This window comes from Corythoichthys intestinalis, chromosome 21 (genome assembly GCF_030265065.1).
Source record: "Corythoichthys intestinalis isolate RoL2023-P3 chromosome 21, ASM3026506v1, whole genome shotgun sequence".
Taxonomy (NCBI): domain Eukaryota; kingdom Metazoa; phylum Chordata; class Actinopteri; order Syngnathiformes; family Syngnathidae; genus Corythoichthys; species Corythoichthys intestinalis.
Genome location: NC_080415.1, coordinates 19308530 through 19336040, shown reverse-complemented (window position 1 = coordinate 19336040; position 27511 = coordinate 19308530). Strand labels below are relative to the sequence as shown.

Here is a 27511-nt window from a genome sequence, read left to right as displayed (position 1 = left end):
CAATACAATATTTGCTGATATCACAGTCTGCTACTATTCCATACAATATAAGGGTCTTCAATCGATGTATCGCGCCAAACCAATGTAACGTAACACCCATACCTTAAACGCGCTCAAATCATGTTTTCATCATCAATGAACCCATTTTTCCCTAGGATTCAAAAATGTCAAATTGAAGGCCTTGGGGCCAGATTTAGCCTGCCATATTATTTTGTGTGGCCAGCAAAATCAGATGATGCGTGTTGTTGATTTCATATTTCTTGCATAAATGCCAAAATTGCTGGTTGTCACTCTTAAAGTTTTTCTCAATTGCTTTCGTATGTTTCTCAGATCAAAGTTCAAATTCTCTCAACAGTTTGTGCATTTCTCAAAACATGTCACACAAGTAGCAAACAGCATGGATTACCTGCAAAAGAACATTTTTTTGTGTGCAAAATTCTTAGTCTTTCGCTCAAAATTAAATTTCTGTGTCAGTTAACATGTCAGTGCTGTTAGAATGACAAGTCCTTCTTTCATTGTGTGCAGACAAGACAGTTAAATTGCTTTGTCATGCTCTCAGTTTAACAGTTACTCTGGTGGAAGGCTCTGATGCTGAAGATGGTTACGTAAGTTTTGATGAAAATTGTTTGTAAGTTACACCTTTGTGTGTGGACTGGACAAGATTCATGTGACACTTCTACTGTTTTTACAATGTCTTGACAGACCATGTCGTTTCGATACAAAGAGCAAAAGACAGCGCTTAGTATCACATAGAAAAAAACATAAAAGCAAAATTAGAAATGTGGACATAAGACAATCGGCATAACTTTTTTCCCTATTCTTTTGGCACATCTTGACGTTCCTGTCTGTTGAGCCACAAATTTTCATTCACGTCTCAACGGATGTCCTCTCTTGCTATACAGCGTGGAGAGAATCTTGAATGCCTGACCCAGCCTCTGCAGGCATCTACCGTGATGTCACTGCATGCTGCATTCATAGCATCCAGGAGAGTCATCTCAGTGTGAGGCTGGCGATCAAACAATTGTCATTCCCATGTGAAGAAAAATTCTTCTATGGGATTGAGGAATGGGGAATATGGTGGTAGGAACTTCATTTTATTTCTGTTGTGGGTTGCAAACCACTCCCTGATTATGTTGGCGTGGTGGAAACTCACATTGTCCCAAACTGTTACAAATTTTGGCAGGTTAAAATTAGTTATGTAAAATAAGTAACGAAAATGCTTAGAAAAAATGTGTGTACATGTTGACATATTCTTACAACATGTTAACACATTTTTCAAGTAAAGACTTATGCAATGAACTAATGACTAAATGTTGTGGGTGGCGAGACTATTCAATAGCGACCCATGATAATCCATTTCGACCATCACGACAGATGCAGCTGATAATGTAGGAAACAGCAGAGGATTGTACAAATCATTTGCAAAGTTGAACGAAAACATCTGCAACTTGTTCAAAGCAATGAGAAACTGATTTTTTGATGTGCACTAGTGATGCAATGTTGTGAGGATTGAACAAGTAGTTTTGAGAATTGCAAGTCTGCGCAGAGAAATGTACTAAAGCAATTGAGAAAAAACAGTAAAAACATTGAGATATTACAAGCATTTTACTATGTCTCCCTTTTATTTGCTTCTTAGTTAAAAAAACAGGTATTTCATTTGTCATACATGTTCAACATCATGAGGCCATCATACAGTACATATATCGGTTCTCAGTCATTACGGTCGTTCGAGGGGAAACTATCGGTATAATATGGCCTGTTAAGAAAAATGAGTTTGATACCCTGCTGTGCTTTAATCCTTCTATTGTCATTGATCTCCAATAATCCCCCCCAGTAACATTCATTGACAAAATCACTTCTGTATGTCTTTTTTTTTTTTTTTTTTTTAAACAAATTAAACACCAACATTTTTTCTGTTTCCATCTCTTGTTCAGATCTGATGTACCTCGGCGACTACAGGCCCGTTTTAGACTCCACCAGCAACCGGGAGGAGCAGGGATTAGAGAACCGGGAGGGTCAAAATCCCAAACACCCCCACCGTGGACCCCTCATTGTGTAGCGCACTGACACACACATAGTTAAACATTACTACTCTACTACTACTACTACTACTACTACTAGCACTTCCTACTCAGTGCTTCGTTGCTGGATAATGGCTGAACAGGGAACCCTCACCACCACATCCAACATCACCACATCCTTCTTCTCCAGTGAGGTGTTATCCGAGCACTTTTATATATCTATTTTATTTCTTGGTCTGATTTTATTTATTACCCGTAGTTCTAACTTGTGACAGTTTCATGTTGTGACTTTATGGTTAGAAAATGCTGCTGCTCCTCCTTTTCATCATCGACGTGACCAGCAAATCAGTCAGGGGCTACTGTGATCTGCAATCACCATGTCAGGTGGGCTACCTTAGCCTGCTAAATACTTAAAAAAAATAAAAAAAATCCAGCTCCTCTCTGGATGGCTGCGACTGAATGTGAAATGAAAGCAGACTCAGTCCTGAACATGTAACGAATGTAGAAGAAGACCTCCCGGATGGAGGCACCAGTTCAAGGTAGGATGGGCATATGACTTGTTTTCCTGAATTACATAGAAAATATGCACTCAATTAACCGAGTCATTAAAAGACTGCTGCCAAAAGCTAAGGGATATTGGTATCAACCTAAAATGCGATATAACCAATACTGGTGAAGTTGGTTTGACGTTCTCTGAAATTTTGTTCCAATATCCAACTTTTAGATGTTTCAGTGCTTTTTGCTGACACTCTACAAATTCATAAATAGACAAGTTAATAAGTGAGTCAACTGGTATTTGAAAAGTCCTCTTTATCATTTATCAAATATTTTCCATTTGGAATATAGATGATCAATAATCAGTAATTTATATGTCTATGCCTGGGTACACTAAATCCGCTCTTTGAACTGAAATGGACCCCTTGACCACCTAGCCATGTTAGCATGTCAGTATTGTTGCAGTGCAACTCTTGAATCCACCACCCAGCAATAAAAATGGCGTTATTTTCTCCTCAGTTTGCACTGGTCGGCTACTTTTAGACACTTTTTTGTTTTTGCTATTGTAAAGGGACTTTTAGTAAGAGACATTCACATTCTAAGGATCTGTTTTTTTGTTAAATTTGATGTTGTTTTGTGTTTTTATCCATTGCAAAGCACTGTGTTGTTGATTAGAATGTGGATGAAACTTTGTGAAACATTTGTAAAATTTTACATACACACAAACACTTAACACCGTACTGTAGCTGATCATAAAGGGACATTGATGCACTATTAGCCGTTTCCGAGGCGACATCATTTTGCGGTGCATGAGGCTGAAGACGAAGCATGATAAGTCCGGGTGGAAGAGCTCTGCGTCTTTTTAGTATGTGTCCTGTCGGGTGACCCTCCTTATACCGGGCTGTCACATGATCACAGTCACATGATCACAGTCTGAATGTGTCGTAGGTGGTGAATCAGAATCTGTAAGATCAACCCACTTTTGTAGGATTGTAGGCGTGAAAGTGAGACGGACAATAAAGTTTTGTTTATTTGCAACTACACTTGAGTACGGAAGTATTATTACATCCACTCGAACCTACCTGTATGTCTGTCCGTTTGTTTGTCTGTATGCTTGTGTTCAGGATAAACCAAGAACGAATAAAGGGATACTTATCAAATTTGCAGGATATGTTTGTACGTTATAATGAAACAGGATATGTTTGTACGTTATAATGAAACAGAAGAGGTCATTACATTTTGGGGTCATGAGGTCAAAGATTAGAGGTCATGAAGGCAATTTGTAATAAGTCAAGAACTAATAAAGGGATTATTATCAAACTTGCAGGATATGTTTGTAATATGAAGGAAATGAGATGATTACATTTTGGGTATTGAGAACAAAGGTTAACTACAGTGGTATAAAAAAGTATCTGAACCTTTTGGACTTTCTCACATTTTTGCATAAAATCACCATCAAATACGATCTGATCTTTGTCAAAATCACACAGATGAAAAAAAATGTCTGCTTTAACTAAAACCACCCAAACATTTGCAGCTTTTCATATTTTAATGAGGATAGTATGCAGTCACTTCCTGTAACTGCAGATCGTCTGGCACATTGATCAGGACAAATCTTGGCCCATTCTTCTCTACAAAACTGTTGTAGTTCAATCAGATTCCTGGGAAGTCTGGCATGAATCACTGTCTTTAGGTCATGCCACAGGATCTCAATGGGGTTCAAGTCTGGACTTGACTTGGCCACTCCAAAACGTCTATTTTGTTCTTCTGAAACCATTCTGAAGTTGATTTAGTTCTGTGTTTTGGATCATTGTCTTGTTGCAGCATCCATCCTCATTTTAGCATCAACAGTCTGACAGACGGCTTCAGGTTTTCCTGCAAAACATCCTGATAACCTTTGAATTCATTCTTCCATTAATGATTGCAAGTTGTCCAGGCCCTGAGGGAGCAAAACGGACCCAAATCATGATGCTCTCTCCACCATGCTTCAAGGTGGGGAGGAGCTGTTGATGTTGGTGAGCTGTTCCATTTTTCGTCCACACATGACATTGAGTGTAACGCCCAAACAATTCTACTTTGGTTTCATCAGTCCACAAAATATTTTGCCAAAACTTCTGTGGAGTGTCTAAGTGCATTTTTGTGAACATTAAAAGAGCAACAATGTTTTTTTTTTTTTTTAGACAGCAGTGGCTTCCTCCATGCAGTCCTCCCATGAACACCATTCTTGGCCATAGTTTTACATATAGTTGATGTGTGCACGGAGATATTGGAATGAGCCAGTGATTTCTATAAGTCTTTAGCGGACACTTTAAGGTTCTATTTTACCTCTCTGAGTATTCTGCGCTGAACTCTTGGCGTCATCTTTGGTGGACGGCCACTCCTTGGGAGAGAAGCAACAGCGCCAAACTCTTTCCATTTGTAGACAACTTCTCTGACTGTCGATTGATGAACATCCAGACATTTAGAGATGGTTTTGTATCCTTTCCCTGCTTTATACAAATCATCGATCCTTGATGCAGGTCTTCAGACAGCTCTTCTGATCGAGCCATCATGCACATCAGACAATGCTTCTCATCAAGACAATTCTTACCAGGTGTGTGCTTTATAGTGGGCAGGGCAGCTTTAAACCACTTGGGCACACACCTGACTTAAATTGTTTGGTAAAAATGGGTTTCAATTGCTCTTTAAGTCTCCTTAGGCAGAGGGTTCACTTACTTATTTTTCCCCCTGCTTTCATTGTTTGTATGCTATCCTCATTAATATATGAAAACCTATAGATGTTTGGGTGATTTTAGTTAAAGCAGTTTTTTCATCTGTGTGATTTTGACAAAGATCACATTTGATGGTGATTTTATACAGAAATGTGAGAAACTCCAAAATGTTCAGATATTTTTTCATACCACTGTAGATAGTAGATGTGTGTGGTGTGACAAGACAAGATGAACTGGTAAAATTAGAAAGCTCTTGGAAAAATGTGAATCGTTTAATTTCCCCTATAAGTACTGTGCAATGACTGAAAATCTACTGAATGCATGCTTTTATTGTACATACTCTAATTGAGCCATAAAAGCCTTGAAAAATGCCGTTTTCTTTGTGATTTGAAGTGTTAAACTTCCTGTTGTAACACTCTCATCAAATAACAGTGATTAGCAAGACGGAACTCAAAATCTGTGGTTTTGTGAGTAATTTTATTACAATGCCATTTCGTGATCGTGTGTCACTGTAATTGACTTTTGTGCATACTAAGTTTTGCCGTCTCCCATTTCTTCTGATCACTTCTAAAAACCTCCCCCATTACGGCAGTCCCACCTCAAAACCTCATCTCGCTGCAATGCATTAAAGCAGCCCATCGCATCCTATTTCCAACAGCCACGCCTAGCCTGAATTATGTACCCAATAGTATGCAATGTTTTCACAAAGCCAGTGGGAGGGGATTCGCATCTTTGAAAAGGCTCTTATCTTACTGAGGGCCACATCACAGCGACGATGAAAGTGCTGGTTACTGTCCTCATCCTTTCAGGTACGAGCATAAAGTTGTCTATTTTAACAACCATCGTACATACATTACCAGCTTATTATAATTTTAGTAATTTTTAGTTTTGTTGATGGAAAATTGTACTAAAAATATTTTCCAAAAATGTAGATCATGTAAATTGTTTTGTTATATGTTACATGAACCCTAACTTAAGGAACTTTGATTATTTGTATGTAGTTATTGGTAGATAAATATTCCGTCAATATCCGACAAATTTACTTAAGCATGTCTTGAAAAGGTTACGTATATATATCGAACATTTTTCAGCCTGTTATGTCAATGTAGATGATTTAATAATGACTTCATTTGTGCTGCAAAATACACGTAAAAATTATGACTGTAAATTTTACGCTAGATTTTTCTTATGGCTGCATATCATGGTGGTAAAATTTAATAGTTACATTTTATACTGTAACTGATATGCAAGTAGTCTTTATGGTGGTGTCATGTCGCACCTTGACTCACAGTCCATCTCTCTAGTCAGGCAGTCAAACGCGCTAACTACTGAGCTATTGCAATTGGAAGAAGTGCTGGGCGTGTAGAAGGTTTAATGCGTTAAAAGAGAAATAGACGGCGTTGTTGGCCCAGAAGTCAGTTCGCCAGTTTTGCTTGTTGATTCAGAAGTGAAATGATATTTTTTTGTCAATTCCATTATGGGTTCTCTGCTTTAAAATATTAATTCTTATGTGAAAGTTCTTCAAATGTAGTTTGATGTTAAATCTTTATTAACTCATGGGTAGATCTTCAATATTGGATGCCCATCTCCATAAGTGGCAGCTAATTAATGAGTATAACTGTGTCTTTAGGTTTGGGAGTTGCCTCCCAAGGCAAGGTATGTAGCTTTCAGGAAGTTGTAGACCATTTGAACCTGACCTCTAACAACAGGGCCTATCAGTTGACGCGGCCCGTCCTGGACCACACGCATCCCACCGTTGTGGAGCTCAACATTATCCTCTATGCCATCCTGGGCGTGGTACGTTGTTAAAGTTGCGGAGTTTACGCTAAACGCTGATGATTTCATCTGTGTTCTCGCAGATCGAGAAAACACAAACCTTCATTCCGTTCCTCTGGTTGACAATGGTGAGTAGTAGTTGACGTTGTCGAAGATTGATTTTCAGCTGGTAATTGGTGTGAAATCCACAGTGTTGGACAGACGAGCGCATCTTTTGGGATCCGGACAAGTTTTGTGGCATCACGGAACTATCCCTTCCAGTCGAGATGCTCTGGAAGCCTGACATTATGATCCTCGAGATGTGAGTCGATGGTACATGGACAATGCCCATGTTGAATAAAAAAACAACAGAATGAGAACCACAATCAGTTAACTTATTGGCTATCATTGACAGCGGTAGATGTCCAGTCTATTTGAAGTGGGAGGGTTAAAAAAATGAGATTTATTCTCCAGTGCAACTTATACACGCTTTATTCCTCTTCGTTGTGCATTCTAAGGATCGATACCAAAATATCGATATTTCGATCCAGTGCATTAAGTTTTAGGTATCGATCCCCAAGCAAAAGTGTCGATATTTTTGTGCACTTTTTGTACGACTTTTGCCTTTCGCGTTCTACATGCACGTAAGCAGTGCACGCACATAAGCAGAGCACCGGTGTCTGCTCACGCCCCCATTTACGCCCCTATCATATGTTGATCAGCATGCTTTTCCTCCGCACCTCTCACGAGGCACCAACACAGTCACAACAAACAAACATTTGGAAGCTAGTGGTAGCATGGCTGCGGCATCGACGACGGATCGTAAAAGAATTCTGGTTTGGACATTTTTCTTTCTAATAAATAGCAACGAGGCTAATTGCACAGTTTGTGCCGAAACTGTCAGATATTCTGGTTATACCAAAAGCCTCACGAAACACTTAAGAAACGTGCATCCCGAAGCACACGACGAATTAAATGAAAAACATGCCGCTCAAGCCGAGGAGGACACGAGAAAAGACAAGAGCACGCCGCCGAAGCAAAGCAAAGTACTTTAGAAGGGCCGATTGCGAAAGGCAGGACTTATCCAGGTAACGTAGGTGCTAATAGATAATCAGAGACGATATAAGCATTAGTGGCTGATGTGCAATATGAAACGATAAATATGGCGTTTTTGTCATCTCACATAAAAAGAACTTTGCAGCACTATTGAATATGCATTGTAATGAAAAGTTATAGCTACATCTTGTTTGTGAAAAGCAAAGTTCATACCGCATTATATAAGAAAAGTAAAATGACCATAGTGACATATTGAATAGTGAAGTATTCCTGTAACCTAAATGTGAGTCTCCATTTTATTAATTTTTGATACAATGAGGACAAATCAGCCCACATCACATTCCAAAGGATAGTCAAGTGAACTACTAGCAAGCAAGTTGTGTATAAAAAAATTATGAATTATTACTTAACATTTTAAATACACACATCTCCCCTTACTGTATTCCTAACATTAGCTATTATTCCTTTTTTTTTTTTTTTAAATTGCAAGTGACTATTGTTTATTGGATTTGTTTTTAATGATCTATCATTACAGGTGGTAACATGCTAGTATTAATTCCTTCTTTAATTAGATTCAAAATATTTAACTTAGGTAGATTAAAATTTGATCAAATACAACGTGTAGCAGGGAAATGTTCTGTGCATATGAATTCAAGGGTCATGTTTAAAGAGTGAGACTGACTAATTTGTGAGTTTGTAGGGAAACTGCTTTGCTAGTTATTAAAAGCAGCAGTTTTTCCATTGCAATGTATATTTGACACAAAGAGACTTTTATTAGTTTTTGAGTGATTGCTGTTGTTGTACCTTAGATATCAGAATGGCTGAGAACTCTGCAGGGTTGTGTGTGTGTATAATATATATATATATATATATATATATATATATATATATATATACAGTGCCTTGCAAAAGTATTCGGCCCCCTTGAACCTTGCAACCTTTCGCCACATTTCAGGCTTCAAACATAAAGATATAAAATTTTAATTTTTTGTCAAGAATCAACAACAAGTGGGACACAATCGTGAAGTGGAACAAAATTTATTGGATAATTTAAACTTTTTTAACAAATAAAAAACTGAAAAGTGGGGCGTGCAATATTATTCGGCCCCCTTGCGTTAATACTTTGTAGCGCCACCTTTTGCTCCAATTACAGCTGCAAGTCGCTTGGGGTATGTTTCTATCAGTTTTGCACATCAAGAGACTGACATTCTTGCCCATTCGTCCTTGCAAAACAGCTCCAGCTCAGTGAGGTTGGATGGAGAGTGTTTGTGAACAGCAGTCTTCAGCTCTTTCCACAGATTCTCGAGTGGATTCAGGTCTGGACTTTGACTTGGCCATTCTAACACCTGGATACGTTTATTTTTGAACCTATCCATTGTAGATTTGGCTTTATGTTTTGGATCATTGTCCTGTTGGAAGATAAATCTCCGTCCCAGTCTCAGGTCTTGTGCAGATACCAACAGGTTTTCTTCCAGAATGTTCCTGTATTTGGCTGCATCCATCTTCCCGTCAATCTTAACCATCTTCCCTGTCCCTGCTGAAGAAAAACAGGCCCAAACCATGATGCTGCCTCCACCATGTTTGACAGTGGGGATGGTGTGTTCAGGGTGATGAGCTGTGTTGCTTTTACGCCAAACATATCGTTTTGCATTGTGGCCAAAAAGTTCAATTTTGGTTTCATCTGACCAGAGCACCTTCTTCCACATGTTTGGTGTGTCTCCCAGGTGGCTTGTGGCAAACTTTAAACGAGACTTTTTATGGATATCTTTGAGAAATGGCTTTCTTCTTGCCACTCTTCCATAAAGGCCAGATTTGTGCAGTGTACGACTGATTGTTGTCCTATGGACAGACTCTCCCACCTCAGCTGTAGATCTCTGCAGTTCATCCAGAGTGATCATGGGCCTCTTGGCTGCATCTCTGATCAGTTTTCTCCTTGTTTGAGAAGAAAGTTTGGAAGGACGGCCGGGTCTTGGTAGATTTGCAGTGGTCTGATGCTCCTTCCATTTCAATATGATGGCTTGCACAGTGCTCCTTGAGATGTTTAAAGCTTGGGAAATCTTTTTGTATCCAAATCCGGCTTTAAACTTCTCCACAACAGTATCTCGGACCTGCCTGGTGTGTTCCTTGGTTTTCATAATGCTCTCTGCACTTTAAACAGAACCCTGAGACTATCACAGAGCAGGTGCATTTATACGGAGACTTGATTACACACAGGTGGATTCTATTTATCATCATCGGTCATTTAGGACAACATTGGATCATTCAGAGATCCTCACTGAACTTCTGGAGTGAGTTTGCTGCACTGAAAGTAAAGGGGCCGAATAATATTGCACGCCCCACTTTACAGTTTTTTATTTGTTAAAAAAATTTAAATTATCCAATAAATGTTGTTCCACTTCACGATTGTGTCCCACTTGTTGTTGATTCTTGACAAAAAAATTAAATTTCATATCTTTATGTTTGAAGCCTGAAATGTGGCGAAAGGTTGCAAGATTCAAGGGGGCCGAATACTTTTGCAAGGCACTGTATGTATATATGTATATATACGTATATATATATGAACTTCCGGTATCGATATCGGATCGGGATCGCAATATTTGGCCTTAGTATTACTTGGTATCGGATCGAATCCAAAATCATTGGTATCGCCCATCACTAGTGCAGTCCTTCGTTGTTGTGATTTATACTCAGGTGCAACCTAGAGTCCGAGTAATACTGTACATTTAAAAAATTAAATCTCAACCGATTTGGTTATGAAGCATACATCATATATTATACACAGTAAAACGTAATTTACTTTTTGAGTCGATTGACCATTGACCCTATTGAGTCTTCCTCCACTAACCAGGATGTAGCATGCTAGCTAAGTAGCAAACAAACAATAAATAGAATAGTTCGACTAGTGAAAGTTTATTTCTTTTAACTCATTCGCTGCCATTGACAGTGACAGACATCCAATTCATTTGAAGTGGGAGGGGTGGCAGCGAATGAATGAGCGTTCCCCATTACGTTCATGAATGAGCGTTCATTCGCTGCCACCATCCCTGTTGAAGTGGATTGGATGTCTACTAGTGATAAACTCATTTAAATTCACAGCAAAAGGATGGTCGTTAATAATAACATGCTGTTTGCTGACCGGTTATTGTGTTTTTGAAAGTAATTGACAGTAATAATAATAATGATGCCTCCATTATGAGTAAGTAAACACTGGTTGAAAAGACCACGAAGCGTACAGCAACCATCCCTTTATCGTGTCTGTTATGTCAGGGTGGAGAAAGACAACTCGCAGCCAAACTTTTACATGCAAGTGAAGCACGACGGGACCATCTGGATGGATCAGGACGTACGAGCGGTGAGCATGTGCATGATGGACGTGCACAAGTTCCCCTTTGACACGCAGCGCTGCAACATATCGCTGACTTCTGCCGCTTCAGAGTGTAAGCAACTTAATTCAGAAAAATATTCATATTTTTCCCCCAATCATATTTTATTATAAAGAGGGAGCTAATAATACTTCAGAATTACCATTTAATTGCTTTTAATTATATAGAATAAAATATAGAATACATAAGGAAAAACTGGTAGGAGTACGAATTCCTGAATAAATTCGTACTTTTATTTTCCATTATTTATTAAACGTATCCATTTCATTATTTAATTAATTTTCAAAATTTACTTTTCTTTTTTTTATCTCTTTGATTTCGCTTTACTTTAGGATTTTCAGATTTTTAATTATTAACTTTAATTATAATCTTCTTAATTTTTCAGTAATATTTCCTCTATTTAGTTTTTTAAAATTTTTTATCATCATTACTATTTTTTTACTCACTTATGTAGTTCTGCAATGCTTAACGTATGTTTATGAATTCTTTGTCTGCCACTGACGCTGCTAGACGTCCAATCCATTTGAAGATGGAGGGCCAGCGGCGAATGAACGAAAATTAATTACAGTGTTATGAAAAAGTATCATAACGAGTTTCTCACATTTCTGCCAAAAATCTCCATCAAATGTGATCTGATCTTTGTCAAAATCACACAGATGAAAAAAATGGCTGCTTTAACTAAAACCACCCAAACATTTATAGGTTTTTATATTTTAATGAGGATAGTATGCAAAGAATGACAGAAGGGGGAAAATAAGTAAGTGAACCATTACATTTATTATTTTGTGCCCCCCCTGACTGTTGATTGATGAACATCAAGACTTTTAGAGGTGGTTTTGTGTCCTTTCCCAGCTTTATACAAATCAACAATCCTTGATCACAGGTCTTCAGACAGCTCTTTTGACCGAGCCATCATGCACATCAGACAATGCTTCTCATCTAGACAATTCTTACCAGGTGTGTGTTTTATAATGGGCAGGGCAGCTCACTCATCAATGATTTGGCACATACCTCACTCAAATTGTTCGGTAAATATTGGTTTCAATTGCTCTTTAGGTCTCCTTAGGCAGAGGGTTCACTTACTTATTTTCCCCTTTCTGTCTTTGTTTGCATGCTATCCTCATTAAAATATGAAAACCTATAAATGTTTGGGTGGTTTTAGTTAAAGCAGACATTGGTTTTACATCTGTGTGATTTTGACAAAGATCAGATCACATTTGATGCTGATTTTATGCAGAAATATGAGAAATTCCAAAAGGTTCAGATACTTTTTCATACCACTGTACCTGTCACACTCCCACTTCAAATTGGACATCTATTACTGACAAATGAAGAGTAGGCAGAACAATGTGAGACCCTCGCAGTTGATTGGCTAAAATAGTACTGGCATTTAAAATTGTCTGATGACGGTTATTTTAACTACTTGTGGGAAATTTTGGCTTTTATTTATGTTTTTCTCCCCTGAACTCATCGGGGAAAAATATATTTTCATTGTATTAAACACAATTCTTTCTGCTTAAATGCACCTATTTTCACCTGTATTTTTCGGCCACGCAGATAAAGACCTGCAAGTCATCCCGGTGGCGAACTCATCGCGGGCTACCGAGTTCAGCAAAGCTTGGATGCATTCTCAGGGAGAGTGGGAGTTCCTCCATTTGTCCGTAAGCAGCAGCAACATCACCATGGATGAAAAAGACTGGGCGCAGTTGGTGTACACGGTACTGCAGTTTTCCAAAATTCCAATAAAAGTGCTCCAAACTAACTCCCGCGCTTGTAGTTTGTCATCAGAAGGCGACCCTTGTTGCACGTCATCAACTTCCTGCTGCCCATCCTCTTCTTCCTGGTACTGGACCTGGCCTCCTTCTTTATTCCAGACCACCACGGCGAGAAGCTGGGGTTCAAAGTCACCGTGATGCTCGCCATTTCTGTGTTGTTGCTCATCCTCAACGACATCTTACCTTCCATGTCCAACAAGACACCGCTTATTGGTACAGTACATAATTTCACCTATTTATTGCTCATTTAAAACTCCATCAAGGGCGTAGGTCTGGTCTCAACATTAGCTGGGACGATATAACAGCATAACCCACATGTTCACTTTTTGCTCGGGACGGGACATTAATAAGACCAAACAGATTGGGTGAACATGGGTCAGGGCTACATTTCTCACAAATATGAATCTAATTAATTGATAGGCTAAATCAGGGGTGCTCATTACGTCGATCACAACACTAGTGTGGGTAGCTTGCAGCATTAAAAAAAACAACAACAAAAAACAGAAAAAAACCAGCAGAATGTGTGTTTTTTGACTGTCAACACCTTCCTGTGAAACACAGAATAGGACCTCTCTCTCTGTTTTTCTGGTTCTATAGTTTCCGGCAGAGTTCACTACATTTCTCACAGTTTATTAATGTTACAATAGAAAACACAAAAAGAAGGACACTTCTCTCTAAGCAGCCTCCTACACAAATTTTGCAGGTTAGCAAATTCACACAGTTTAATGTTATGTTAACTCTGATGCAGGTTGTACTTTCAGTAGCAAAATTAGTGGTGTGTTTCCCTCGTCCATAACATTGACGTCTTTTTATATTACTTCCTGTGGCTGCTGCTGGCAAAAAAACTTCTAATAGCCTCTTTGAAGGGGGCGGAGGAGGCGGCATGTTGTCAAAATGTACAGTGGGGCAAATAAGTATTTAGTCAACCACTAATTGTGCAAGTTCTCCCACTTGAAAATATTAGAGAGGCCTGTAATTGTCAACATAGGTAAACCTCAACCATGAGAGACAGAATGTGAAAAAAAAAAAACAGAAAATCACATTGTTTGATTTTTCAAGAATTTATTTGCAAATCATGGTGGAAAATAAGTATTTGGTCAATACCAAAAGTTCATCTCAATACTTTGTTATGTACCCTTTGTTGGCAATTTTTTTTTTTTTTTTACATTTTATTGTAAAATGCATCAATTTCGTGCACTTCGAGAGAAAATGAAGAAAATGTGTCTAGACTGTGACTGTCTGACTTGGGGCGCTCAAAGTATTGCAAGGCTGAACTGGAGTTGGGTTCATTTTCTGTACTAGCTCTATGATCAACCTAAAAAAACAAATGAAAGAATTTATTTTTCAAAGCAAGTTTTATGTATCCAATTGATTATAATATATCTCTATATATCTCTGTCTATAAAATGATTTCATTGTTTATGCCATAATTCAGTGGTCTCCAAACCATTCCACATAGGGCCGCATCGGGCGCAGGATTTCATTCCAACAAAACAAGACAACACCTATGCACCAATCTGGTGTCTTACAAGTGTAATCAGTTGATTGCAGTCAGGTGCCGCTTGTTTTAGCAGAAACTTCATTGGTTAAACTGTCGGTACTCGATCGGTTGAAAAAAATACCAGGCCCCACAGCGGCCCTTGAGGACCGGTTTGGAGACCCCTGCCATAATTAATTTTGCCATACAAATAATAAATTTCAATGAACATGCAATAAACATTTCAAGACAAATCCTGGATACATAACCTTCATTGGAAAATATTAACCAGAAAACAAAACGATACATGCATGATTAAAAATATATATCATATCAATTTAACTAACTAAACTTTAAAGTAAAACCATTCATTTTATTAATATTGTTATATTTCTTTTGAATTAATATTGCGGCTGCGTGTGCATACGTTGTTTTACAGCTAAAATATTTTTCCTTAGGAGAGTGATAGTAGGACTAGCATACTGTAACTTGACACGATTGCAAACGGACTAGCTGGCACTAACCCTTTGTCATTTATTTCATTTAAAATGTAGCTACCTGGTGGATAACAATTGCCAGTATACCGAGCAAGTGACCCTCTTCATCCCTTTTTACTTGCCCTGCGCTTGTCTGGGGAACTTCCACCAGCTTATCATTACACCCTCCCTCTTCTTTTCTCTCTCCCTGCACCGGCTGCACGTCAGAGCGGCACCCGCTCCCCCTCTCACCATCGCCAGTAGTGACGGGATCTGTCGTTCACTTGAGTAAACGAATCCATTCCGGTTCGTTCAGTAAAAAGATTCGTTCAAACAAATCGTTCAACGAATCGTTCGCCCCCCTCATCTCCCTCCCCGCCCAAATGAATCGTTCGGTAAGTGAACGGGAAGTGACGTTGCCGAACGAATCACCAAAGCCCGCTTCGCAGTATAACTGAACGGGAATTGACATTGGTTGGTCCCTCCCTCGATTGCACACAGGCTCCTCATTGACCGCGTAGTTTCGGAAATGAGTGACAGGCGATATCATTCTGCTTTCACAGACAGCCTCGTCTCCCTCCCACTGCTGCAAAAGCGAGAGAGAACTTCCGCGTCGTCTGTCCTAGTTCTATGGGCTCAAAGTCATGGCTTGTGCTTGCATTTCGATTTAGGACACGGTTAAACATTTTCCTTTTGTGGGAGTAGTGGGGGTTTGGGGTCGGGGGCGCATGGACTTTCTTTAGCATGTTCTTGATCACATATACAATGCTGCTGCTACCAGCCAACGCAGCATGCTTGCTGTCACGAAAATAAAAATAAATCAAAAGTTTAATTTCTAAATATGGAACGACCAACACATCATATTTACCTCTCGCTCTGTTGTATTTTTGTTTTTATGCTCATTACTATTATTTTTGGTCACTATTGTTAAAACTAAAGTGTAAATAGCTAGTTGTCAAATATGCTGCTCTGAAATAAAAACAATACTACATTTTGATATTTGCCAGTTTAATTGCAAATCAGTATTAAGATGATCATATTGAATTTTTGCACTGGTATTAATAAATAAAATAATCCGGTCAGCTCCCCTGTCGTCCCCGCATCTCAGATCGTCAAATGCTGACGAGAAATAATTGTTTGCTCTTTACGATGTTGCCTTTCTACTCTCATTAGTCTGTTAAGAAAAATGTAGACATATTGCGACATCTCCCGTGTCCGCGTGCATTGTTTTTGGGCGCTTGAGTAGCACATGATGGACGGATTGACATAATTTGTCAAACCAACCAACCCCCGACACGCTCTGACACGAAAAAAAAATAAAACACTCGGAAAAAATTGGCATGTATTTACAGTTTCATTGCAAATCAGTATTATGGTGATCATACTAAATATTCTTTTTTTTCTGTGCACATATGAGGTCATTATCGCTGCCATGAAGCCTCCATATAGTGAGTTTTCTGCCCCCTTCACTGCCGTCACGCGACCGCAGCTCAGCTTTTGCTTGCTTCGTAGCTACCCGTGTTTTAAATTACTGTGAATTTGATAGTATGTCGTCATGGGTAGTCCCGAGTCTGTTGAGAAAAGTAGTACACTAAACCATGCTCGCTAGATTTGTGTGGTGTTTTTGTCTGTTTGAGCAGCATTTGATAGGCTCCACTTAACAAATATGTGACAAAGTCATTTCCTTTCATTTTATGACTCGTTCACCGCATAGTCATTACTGGAAAGTCAAGTTAGCAGCAAGCTAGGTCAGGAACCGGAGGACCGAATCACTGAACGGGAAGTGACAAAACTCAGTCTTTCCCCCCTGCCTGCACGCTGGCTGCTTATTGGCCACACGCAGGGGCGGACTGGGACTAAAAAGCAGCCCTGGACTTTGACTCAGCCCAGCCCACAAGAATTGCTATAAGAAGGGAAACACCGACCCCCTAGGGGGTTCGGGGGCATGCCCCCCCGGGGATTAAAAAAAAAAATTTTTTTTTTACACATTTTATTGTAAAATGCATCAATTTCGTGCACTTTGAGAAAAAATGAAGAAAATGTGTCTAGACTGTGACTGTCTGACTTGAGGCGCTCAAAGTACTGCAAGGCTGAACTGGAGTTTGATTCATTTTCTGTACTAGCTCTATGATCAACCTGAATAAACAAATGAAAGAATTTATTTTTCAAAGCAAGTTTTATGTATCCAATTGATTATAATATATCTCTATATATCTCTGTCTATAAAATGACTTCATTGTTTATGCCATAATTCAGTGGTCTCCAAACTATTACACATAGGGCCGCAGCGGGTGCTGGATTTCTTTCCAACAAAACAAGACAACACGTATCCACCAATCTGGTGTCTTACAAGTGTAATCAGTTGATTGCAGTCAGGTGCTGCTTGTTTTAGCAGAAACTTGTTTGGTTAAACTGTCGGTACTCGATCGGTTGAAACAAAAACCAGGCCCCACAGCGTCCCTTGAGGACCGGTTTAGAGACCCCTGTTGTGTTGATTTAAATGTGATTTTTATGGTCTTCATGTGATGTAAAGCACTTTGAATTGCCTTGTGTTGAATTGTGCTATATAAATAAATTTGCCTTGCCATAATTAATCTTGCCATACAAATAATACATTTCAATGAAAATACAATAAACATTTCAAGACAAATCCTGTATACATAACCTTCATTGGAAAGTATTAACCTTAAAACAAAACGATATATAAATGATTAATATATATAACATCAATTTAACTACCTAAACTTTAAAGTAAAGTTTATTAATATTTTGTTATATTTCTTCTGAATTAATATTGCTGCTGCGTGTGCATACGTTGTTTTACAGCTAAAATATTTTTCTTAGGAGAGTGCTAGTAGGACTAGCATACTGTAACTTGACACGATTGCAAACGGGTACATGGGCTAGCTGGCACTAACCCTTTAATTGTCATTTATTTCATTTAAAATGTAGCTACCTGGTGGATAACTGCCAGTATACCGAGCAAGTAACCCTCTTCATCACTACTTACTTTCCCTGCGTTTGTCTGGGGAAGTTCCATATCGTTACCCCCCTCCCTCTTCTTTTCTCTCTCCCTGCACCGGTTGCACGTCAGAGCGGCTGCCGCTCCCACACTCAGCATCGCCGGGGGCTGGGCTGTTGACTTGTTACCCGACGTGGCCGTTGCAGCTTGCGAAAATATTTGTCAATTTATGACATTTTAATGCTTCGCTCTCCAGTTTCTTTAATTTTTTCTCCCTAACCTTCTCAGCGCCACCCTTCTCTTTTCTTTTTTTGCCACCACCATTCGTATTGACGCATGTTGCTATTTTGCTTCCACAAGGATCCAATGAAGGCTACTCTGTGCTTTCTTCGTTCTTCTATCAGATTGGCAGTGCCAGGCGCATTGCTGCCACCTGTCGGATTGGATGCGAACTGTAGTTAATCAGAGGATAGGGAGGATAAAAACAGTGATGTATAATGAATGGCGGCCGCCGGCCGTCCAGGGCACCGGCCGTTCTGTGATCCTCCAGAACCCACAGATTACCAGTCCGCCCCTGGCCACACGTGGAAGTGAGTGACAGACGCCCTGATTCTGTTTCCGCTCCCTCCCCTGCCCGCGATGAGGCTGGCGTCTGATTGGTCGTGTGCGATGTCAGACGACGCTGCCGCTTGCTCAGCGCCCTCCCACGCAGCGAATAAGCACTAACTTCCTAGAACGAATCAGTGCAGATGGTGATTAGTTCGGTCTCGTTCACCCAAACAATTCGTTCTTTTTGAACGAATTGTTCGTGACTGATACAACACTAATCGCCAGGGGCTGAGCTGCTGTTACCCAACGTGGCCGTTGTATGGACTGCTGCTTGCGAAAATATTTGTCAACTTATGACATTTTAATGCTTCACTCTCCAGTTTCTTTATTTTTTTTCTCCCTAACCTTCTCCGCGCCACCCTTCTTTCTTCTTTTCTTTTTTTGCCACCGCCATCCATATTGTGCATTGACGCACGTCGCTAGTTTGCTTCCACAAAGAACCAATGAAGGCTACTTTGTGCTTTCTTCGTTCTTCTATCAGACTGGCGATGAACAGCTGGCGCATTGCTGCCACCTGTCGGATTGGATGCGAACTGTAGATAATCCGAGGCTAGGGGGGATAAAAACAGTGATGTATAATGAATGGCGGCCACCGGCCGTTCTGTGATCCTCCAGAACCCACAGATTACCTACCAGTCCGCCCCTGGGTCAAGTCATCAGCCAAGCAAACGGGCGTTTGAGGGGAAAAAAATGGACCGGCGCATTAAGCAAGGGAAAATGGGTAAATGTAGGTCCGAACATAAGGCAAATAATTCACGTAATAATGTTACGTCAATTCTACCCTTACAACATATGGGAAGATAATCTAAATTACTTATATAACTGAACCCAATATATAATAAATATAAGCTTGCTTAAAAGTTAATGAGGACAGTTTGAGCATCCTGAAAAAGTTGGTAGTGTTATGTCCCTACCGTCCCTATGCAAACCTATGCCTTTGCGCACGATACATGCAAAAAGGCAGCAAATTTGTTCTGATTACTGTCAGCTCTATAAATACAGGGACTTTGACACTTTAACAGCCACCTACTGCATCGTCATCTTCGCCTTGATGCTGCTCAGCTTGCTGGAGACCATTTTTGTGGCCTACCTGATGGATGGAGACTCGCCGGATAAGCCGATGAGGTGCCTCAGGAGCGAAGAGAACGGGTCAACAGATAAATCCGACATGGGTATGTCTCAGTCGGAATTTGATGAAACTACTGTTGATGTGTCACTTTAACTCCTGCAAGTGTTCAATAGAAAGCCGACAAGTGGGATCTTCATGTACATTCGTGTCGGGTGGAGAGAAACGAGATGAGCTTCTGCCTGAAGTGGAGGAGGTAAAGTAGCATTCTTTGAAATGTGTGGACTGAAGTATCGGGACACATCGCGATGACATAACTAGAAAACACCATTTCTGTAGAAATTGCATTGGAATGCTTTCATGGTGTCCGATGAACTCCTGTGGATTTTCAGTTATTCCTTGTTGATTTTGAGGCAATTCAGATCACTTCCTGTTGATTTGGGGTCATTTCCTGATTTTGGGCCATTTCTGTTTTACATCCTGTTGATTTTGGATTATTACGGGTCACTTCCAGTTGTATTTGCGGCAATTCCTTGTCACTTCCTGTTAATTTTGTGACATTTCCTTGTCACTACCGTAATTTTTGCCACATAAGACGCCACCCACCAAATTTGACATGAAAATGGCATTTGTTCATACATAAACTGCACTGTACTATAAGCCGCAGCTGTCCTCACTGTATTAAGGGATATTTACACCAAAAGATATTAACCGGTAACACTTCATTTAACAGCGGCATCATACGACTGTCATAAAACCAAATGAACCACAATGAAGCTTTGAACCAATTTGCTGCAACGTTTCATTGCTTCAAGAAGCTTCATTTGGTCATCATTTCTCCCTTGGGGGAGACAGTCAACCTCTGCTCCTGCCTTCTGTCAACACTGTTGTTGTCCAACATGCCTCCTAGTATGCATTGCAGCGCTACAGATGTAAATATGAATCACAATTCATGTTCTGTGCTAATTATGTCTTCAGTTACTGTTCCGGTTGTTTCATTAATTGCTAGTTATGGTATTTGGTAACACTTTATTTGACAGTGGCACCATAAAACTGTCATTAGACAATTATAATTATTAGATGACACTGTCATGAGCATTAATGAATGCTTATAACAGATGTCATTTAGTGTTATCTGGCAAAGTATCTCACTTTTGAATGGATGTAAAAGATCAGAGCTGGACATAAATGGAGTTAGTGACATAATTTGCTGGATGACACTTCATGACATCTGTCATAAGCATTCAGTATACCCATCATTGTTTCATGTCATAATTATGACAGCCTTATGATTCCGCTGTCAAAGTGTTACTTATTAACACAAATCAACAAATGGACTATAAGCCGCAGGATTCAAACTGAAGAAAAAAAAGTAGCAGCTTATAGTCCGAAAATTACAGTACTTGTTAATATTTTTGGGAAAGAATAGTGACAACCACTAGAGAATTGTTGTGGGTCTGAGTTGAAAGTCAGTAGGAGCGAATGGTTAATTGCTGACAAAAAGAATTGAATGAACAATATACAGTGGGGCAAATAATGAACTTGACTGAATCTGCAATAGATAAAACGCTAGGTGTAAAGAAATCAACTGTGGGAGCAATTATTAGAAAATGGAACACATACACACATACAAGACCACTGATAATCTCCCTCGATCTGGGGCTCCATGCAAGATCTCACCCCGTGGTGTCAAAATGATAACAAGAACAGTGAGCAAAAATCCCAGAACCACACGGGGGGACCTAGTGAATGACCTACAGAGAGCTGGGACCACAGTAACAAAGGCTACTATCAGTAACACAATGCGCCGCCAGGGACTCAAATCCTGCACTGCCAGACGTGTCCCCCTGCTGAAGCCAGTACACGTCCAGGCCCGTCTACGGTTCACTAGAGAGCATTTGGATGATCCAGAAGAGGACTGGGAGAATGTGTTATGGTCAGATGACACCAAAATAGAACTTTTTGGTAGAAACACAGATTCTCGTGTTTGGAGGAGAAAGAATACTGAATTGCATCCGAAGAACAGCATACCCACTTTGAAGCATGGGGGTGGAAACATCATGCTTTGGGGCTGTTTTTCTGCAAAGGTACCAGGACGACTGATCTGTGTAAAGGAAAGAATGAATGGGACCATGTATCGAGGGATTTTTAGTTAAAATCTCCTTCCGTTAGCAAGGGCATTGAAGATGAGACGTGGCTGGGTCTTTCAGTATGACAATGATCCCAAACACACAGCCAGGGCAACAAAGGAGTAGCTTCGTAAGAAGCATTTCAATGTCCTGGAGTGGCCTAGCCAGTCTCCAAATCTCAAGCCCATAGAAAATCTGTGGAGGGAGTTGAAAGTCCGTGTTGCCCAACGACAGGCCCAAAACATCCCTGCTCTAGAGGATATCTGCATGGAGGAATGGGCCAAAATACCAGCAACAGTGTGTGAAAAGCTTGTGAAGAATTACAGAAAATGTTTGGCCTCCGTTATTGTCAACAAGGGGTACATAACAAAGTATTGAGATGAAGTTTTGGTATTGACCAAATACTTATTTTTCACCATGTTTTGCAAATAAGTTCTTTAAAAATCAAACACTGTGATTTTCTTTTCTTTTTTTTTCCCCCACTTTCTGTCTCTCATGGTTGAGGTTTACCCATGTTGACAATTACAGGCCTCTCTAATATGTTCAAGTGGGAGAACTTGCACAATTAGTGGTCGACTAAATCAGTGGTCTCAAACCGGTCCTCAAAGGGCCGCAGGGGGTACTGGATTTCATTCCAACCAAACGAGACAAATACCTTTTCACCAATCTGGTTTCTTACAAGTGTAATCAGTTGATTGCAATCAGGTGCTGCTTATGTTAGTAGAAACCTCATTGGTTGAACTGTTTGTGCTGGATCTGTTGGAACAAAAACCAGGACCCACTGCGGCCCTTTGTGGAGTCGGTTTGAGACCGCTGGACTAAATACTTATTTGCCCCACTGTACATTTGAGGTTGAATGAATGTCCCACTGGAAATGATCGAGGCTTTTTTTAAATTGAAAGACTTGAGTTTTGGGAGATCCGTGAAATCTTTGAGCTCATAAAGATTTATCCATGTGTCACATGAGTTTTTGCTTCATGTGCGCAGATCAACAACAGCGCGCTGGGGACGGAATCTCGACTGCTGCTGTTGATTGTGGACGAACTAAAGCAGTTGCAGCGGACGCTAAATGTGCACCTGAGCAGCAAGAAAGACGGCAGCAAATGTTCACACTTGGGCAGGAAAATCAACAACATTTTTTTCTGGTTCTACCTCTCCACCGCCACCCTCTTTCTGTCAATTCTCTTTCTGGCCTGGTCCACATAGATGTCTCCATTTTAAATAAATGTAGCAATTAGAAGGGTATAAACATAGTGTATGTCAAGAACTACCATTTTTTTTCTCAAATTACCTCATAGATAACTTTTTATACCGTATTGGCCCGAATATAAGGCGGTATTTTTTGCATTGAAATAAGACTGAAAAAGTGTCTTATATTCGGGGGTCTAGACATTATACCCATTCACGACGCTAGATGGCGCCAGATATCAATTAAGCCGAATGCTGAGTTTGAGGAGTAATGTTCTGTCATGATAGATCTCAGCTACTCTCAAGTTTAACCAGTTTGCGTTATTATATTGCAGTGTTTTTCCTTATTCAGATTTGTTTCAAGACTACAGTTACAGTTAGACCTCACTTTCATGGTTAATGCAGTTATTGCAATTTTGTTGTCACAATAGATTGGTTTATTTACATTTGAAAAACCAGAAGCCATTCATTTACGAATCTGATTGCACTTTAATTTACATATTTAAATGTTCACATGTTAAGATTTGAATGAGGCAAAATAACATGCTTTTTCTCTCAAATATATTGTAATAATCATTTGTTTCAGATGTGCTGTAATTATTTTCTGTATAAAAAATAATTTGGTGTTCAAAAAGTCTTTTTTTCAAACGAGTCTTGAAAAAGAGGTGGTCGTCTTATAATCAGGGCCATCTTATATTCGGGCTAATATGATATATATATACAGTGGTACCTTGCAGATATATATATTTCCTTTTGTTTACGTAAACATACAGTGGTGGCCGAAAGTATTGGCACCCCTGCAATTCTGTCAGATAATGCTCACTTTCTCCCAGAAAATGATTGCAATTACAAATGCTTTGGTTGTAATATCTTCATTTATTTTGCTTGCAATGAAAAACACAAAAGAGAATGGCGAAAAAAAATCATTATCATTTTACACATAACTCAAAAAAATGGGCCGGACAAAAGTATTGGCACCCTTTGAAAAATTATGTGATGTTTCTCTGATTTGTGTAATTAACTGCACTTGTTACTTACCTGTGGCACATAAGAGGTGGTGGCAATAACTAAAACACACTTACAGCCAGGTGTAATGGATTAAAGTTGACTCAACCTCTGTCCTGTGTCCGTGTGTGTACCACATTGAGCATAGAGAAAAGAAAGAAGACCAAAGATGTGTCTGAGGACTTGAGAAGCAACATGGTCCCCACAGTCCACATGGCAGAGGATCCCTGATGTTTTGGGGTTGCTTTGCTTCCTCTGGCACTGGACTGCTTGACAGTGTGCATGTCCATTATGAAGTCTGAAGACTACCAACAAATTTTGCAGCATAATGTAGGGCCCTGTGTGAGAAATCTGGGTTGGGTCTCCCTCAGAGGTCATGGGTCTTCCAGCCGGACAATGACCCTAAACACACTTCAAAAAGCACTAAAAAATGGTTTGAGAGAAAGCATTGGAGATTTCTAAAGTGGCCAGCAATGAGTCCAGACCTGAATCCCATAAAACACCTGTTGAGAGATCTGAAAATGGCAGTTTGGAGAAGGCACCCTTCAAATTTTAGAGACCTGGAGCAGTTGGCCAAAGAAGAATGGTCTAAAATTCCAGCAGAGCATTGTAAGAAACTCATTGATGGATACCGGAAGCGGTTGTTCGCAGTTATTTTGTCTAAAGTTTGTGTTACGAAGTATTAGGCTAAGGGGTGCCAATACTTTTGTCCGGCCCATTTTGGAGATTTGTGTAAAATGATAATGATTTAATTTATTTTTCATTCTCTTTTGTGTTTATTCATTGCAATCAAAATAAATGAAGATATTACCACCAAAAGCATTTGTAATTGCAACCAGAAAATTGAGCATTTTCTGACAGAATTGCAGGGGTGCCAATACTTTTGGCCAGCACTGTATATCTGTTCATTTCACATCGTGGATGCACATAATCATTATTTTGTTCTCATAACTGTGTGTTTATCTGAACGTCTGGTAATCAGAACAAGAACTCTTGCTCAAGGACGTGAGCAGAGAGTTCTCCTCTCGCTAGGTTAGTCTGACAAGGCTTTCCACTTTTTTTTTTTTTTTTTTTTATCAAATGAGTTGGCACTAGGCTACGGCTGGAGAAATAGACTAATATAAACTGTATGCTGTTGGAGGTTCGGGGCACATCTTCTTGCGGGGCCCTTGCAGGGCTACCGAGGACGTGTGTTGCGGCCGGCCGGTTGATAAATTGAAATATAATTATTTCAGTACACTGTACTTATACTCTATATTTGATTTTATCTGTAATATGCATGTGCTAATAAAGTTTGGGCAACATGCTCTGTGTTATATTCTGAATATTGTCCTTATTTTAGGACATTCTGCTCTATAATTTATTTATATTTTGCTTACAAAAAAAGATAATAAGCAAATAAACTAAATTATCTTGGTTCATTATGATCATAAGAACATTTATGCGTTTTCATAGACTTCATAATGTATTGACGGGACACAGGGCGTGGGGGCGATTCATAGGTCATAGGGGGCCTATCTCGGTCAAAGCTGACCGAGTGGAAACAAAGAGCTTTTTCTGTTGAAAATTATTGTGAATAAATGCTTAAATCCCTGAATTCTTTATAGATATGGACGTAAAAGCGTTTCGATTCTTGGTTTAAAGCAAAAAAAATCGTGCAGGTAGCATTTATTTTACGTAAATGTTGCGAATTATGAGGCTAGTCAGTAAGGAAATTAGCGGCCGTCATATGTAAACAAATAACTTTTTCAGTTGAAAATTCTTGTGAATAAACGCTTAAATCTCTGAATTCTTTATAGATATGGATGTAAAATAGTCTCGATTCTTGGTTAAGAGCAAAAAAACGTGCAGGTAGAATTTATTTTACGTAAATATTGCGAACTATGAGGCTAGTCACTAAGGAAATTAGTGGCCGCTATATGTAAACAAAGAGCTTTTTCCGTTGAAAATTCTTGTGGATAAATGCTTAAATACCTGAATTTTTTATAAATATGGATGTAAAAGAGTCTCGATTCTTGGTTAAAAGCAAAAAATCCGTGCAGGTAGCATTTACAGTGTACCACAAAAGTGAGTACACCCCTCGCATTTCTGCAGATATTTATGTATCTTTTCACGGGACAACACTGACAAAATGATACTTTGACATAATGAAAAGTAGTCTGTGTGCATCTTATATAATAGAGTTAATTTATTTTCCCCTCAAAATAACTCAAAATATAGCCATTAATATCTAAGCCCCTGGCAACAAAAGTGAGTACACCCCTTAGTAAATACGTTCATCTCTAAATGTCCAAATTGAGTACTGCTTTCATTTTCCCTCCAAAATGTCATGTGACTCGTTACAGGAGTGCTGGCAGCATTGCTGCAGAGATCGAAGAGGTGGGGGTCAGCCTGTTAGTGCTCAGACCATACGCCGTACTCCACATCAAATTGGTGTGCATGGCTGTCACCCCAGGAGGAAGCCTCTTCTGAAGACGGTACACAAGAAAGCCCGCAAACAGTTTGCTAAAGATATGTTAATAAAGCACATGGATTACTGGAACCATGTCCTATGGTCTAATGAGACGAAGATTAATTTGTTTGGTTCCGATGGGCTCAAGCATGTGTGGCGGCAACCAGGTGAGGAGTACAAAGATAAGTGTGTCATGCCTAAAGTCAAGCATGGTGGTGGGAATGACCCCCCCCCCCCCACCTCTTCAATCTCTGCAGTAATGCTGACAGCACTCCTGCAACGAGTCACATGGCATATTGGAGGGAAAATGACAAGCAGTACTCAATTTGGACATTTAGGGATGTACGTAGTTCCCATGCAGTGTACTCGCTTTTGTTGCCAGGGGTTTAGATATTAATGGCTATATTTTGAGTTATTTTGAGGGGAAAATAAATTAACTCTATGATGTTTGGATGTCTTCCTCGTTCTACCAGTATGCTTAACTTTAACAACCTTGCCATGCTGTTTGTACTAGGTCCAGATTTTTGATACAGCTGACTGTGAACAGCCCACGTCTTTGGCAACCATACGTGTAGCGTTACCTTCTTCAAGAAGTTTGATAATCCTCTCCTTGGTCTCAAGAGACATCGCTCTTGTTGAAGCCATGATTCTTGTGAATCCACTTGGTCCAGCAGCCCTCCAAGGTGTGATAACTGCACTGTTTTTAACTGCTGACTAACGAGCAGATCTAATCTGAGGTAGGGGCCCAATTAAGGAAAGGAAATTGACCGGGTGTGTCTGTATTTTCTTCAGAATGGAGTGAGTCTATATTTATTTTCCTGCATTTGCTCTATAAAAGTAACATTTACTCACCACTACAATGTTTTTTATTCATTTCTTTTAGTGTTTCTGAATGCCAAGGAGTTGCACTTTTGAACTAATTGATTATTTTTTTCAAGCTTTTTATCTGTG

At 39.6% G+C, this 27511-nt stretch overlaps 2 protein-coding genes across 6 annotated transcripts in view; both read left to right on the top strand.

Moving 5' to 3' along the window:
* The window catches only part of rnf157 (ring finger protein 157), a 31701-nt gene extending 28017 nt beyond the window's left edge, over nt 1-3684 (top strand). The window contains exon 18 of one of the 4 annotated variants that reach the window (XM_057826470.1): nt 1935-3684. In XM_057826470.1, the coding sequence (XP_057682453.1) occupies nt 1935-2059 (125 nt within the window). In that variant the 3' untranslated portion in view covers nt 2060-3684. The remainder of the gene's footprint in view (nt 1-1934) is intronic. The other 3 variants (XM_057826469.1, XM_057826467.1, XM_057826468.1) reach the window with 3 other exon arrangements.
* Nucleotides 3685-5630: 1946 nt separating this feature from the next.
* LOC130909705 (5-hydroxytryptamine receptor 3A-like) lies at nt 5631-23863 on the top strand. 2 transcript variants are annotated; one of them, XM_057826471.1, is made up of 10 exons: nt 5631-6036; nt 6858-7024; nt 7087-7131; nt 7195-7304; nt 11306-11475; nt 12979-13139; nt 13199-13409; nt 19743-19892; nt 19963-20042; nt 22903-23863. In XM_057826471.1, exons 1-10 carry the CDS (start codon nt 6003-6005, stop codon nt 23119-23121), a joined length of 1347 nt encoding a protein of 448 aa, XP_057682454.1. In that variant the 5' UTR covers nt 5631-6002; the 3' UTR covers nt 23122-23863. The 2 variants fall into 2 exon arrangements, with proteins under 2 accessions (XP_057682454.1, XP_057682455.1); XM_057826472.1 differs by having other exon boundaries at nt 5632-6036; nt 19967-20042; nt 22903-23103.
* Nucleotides 23864-27511: the final 3648 nt, after the last annotated feature.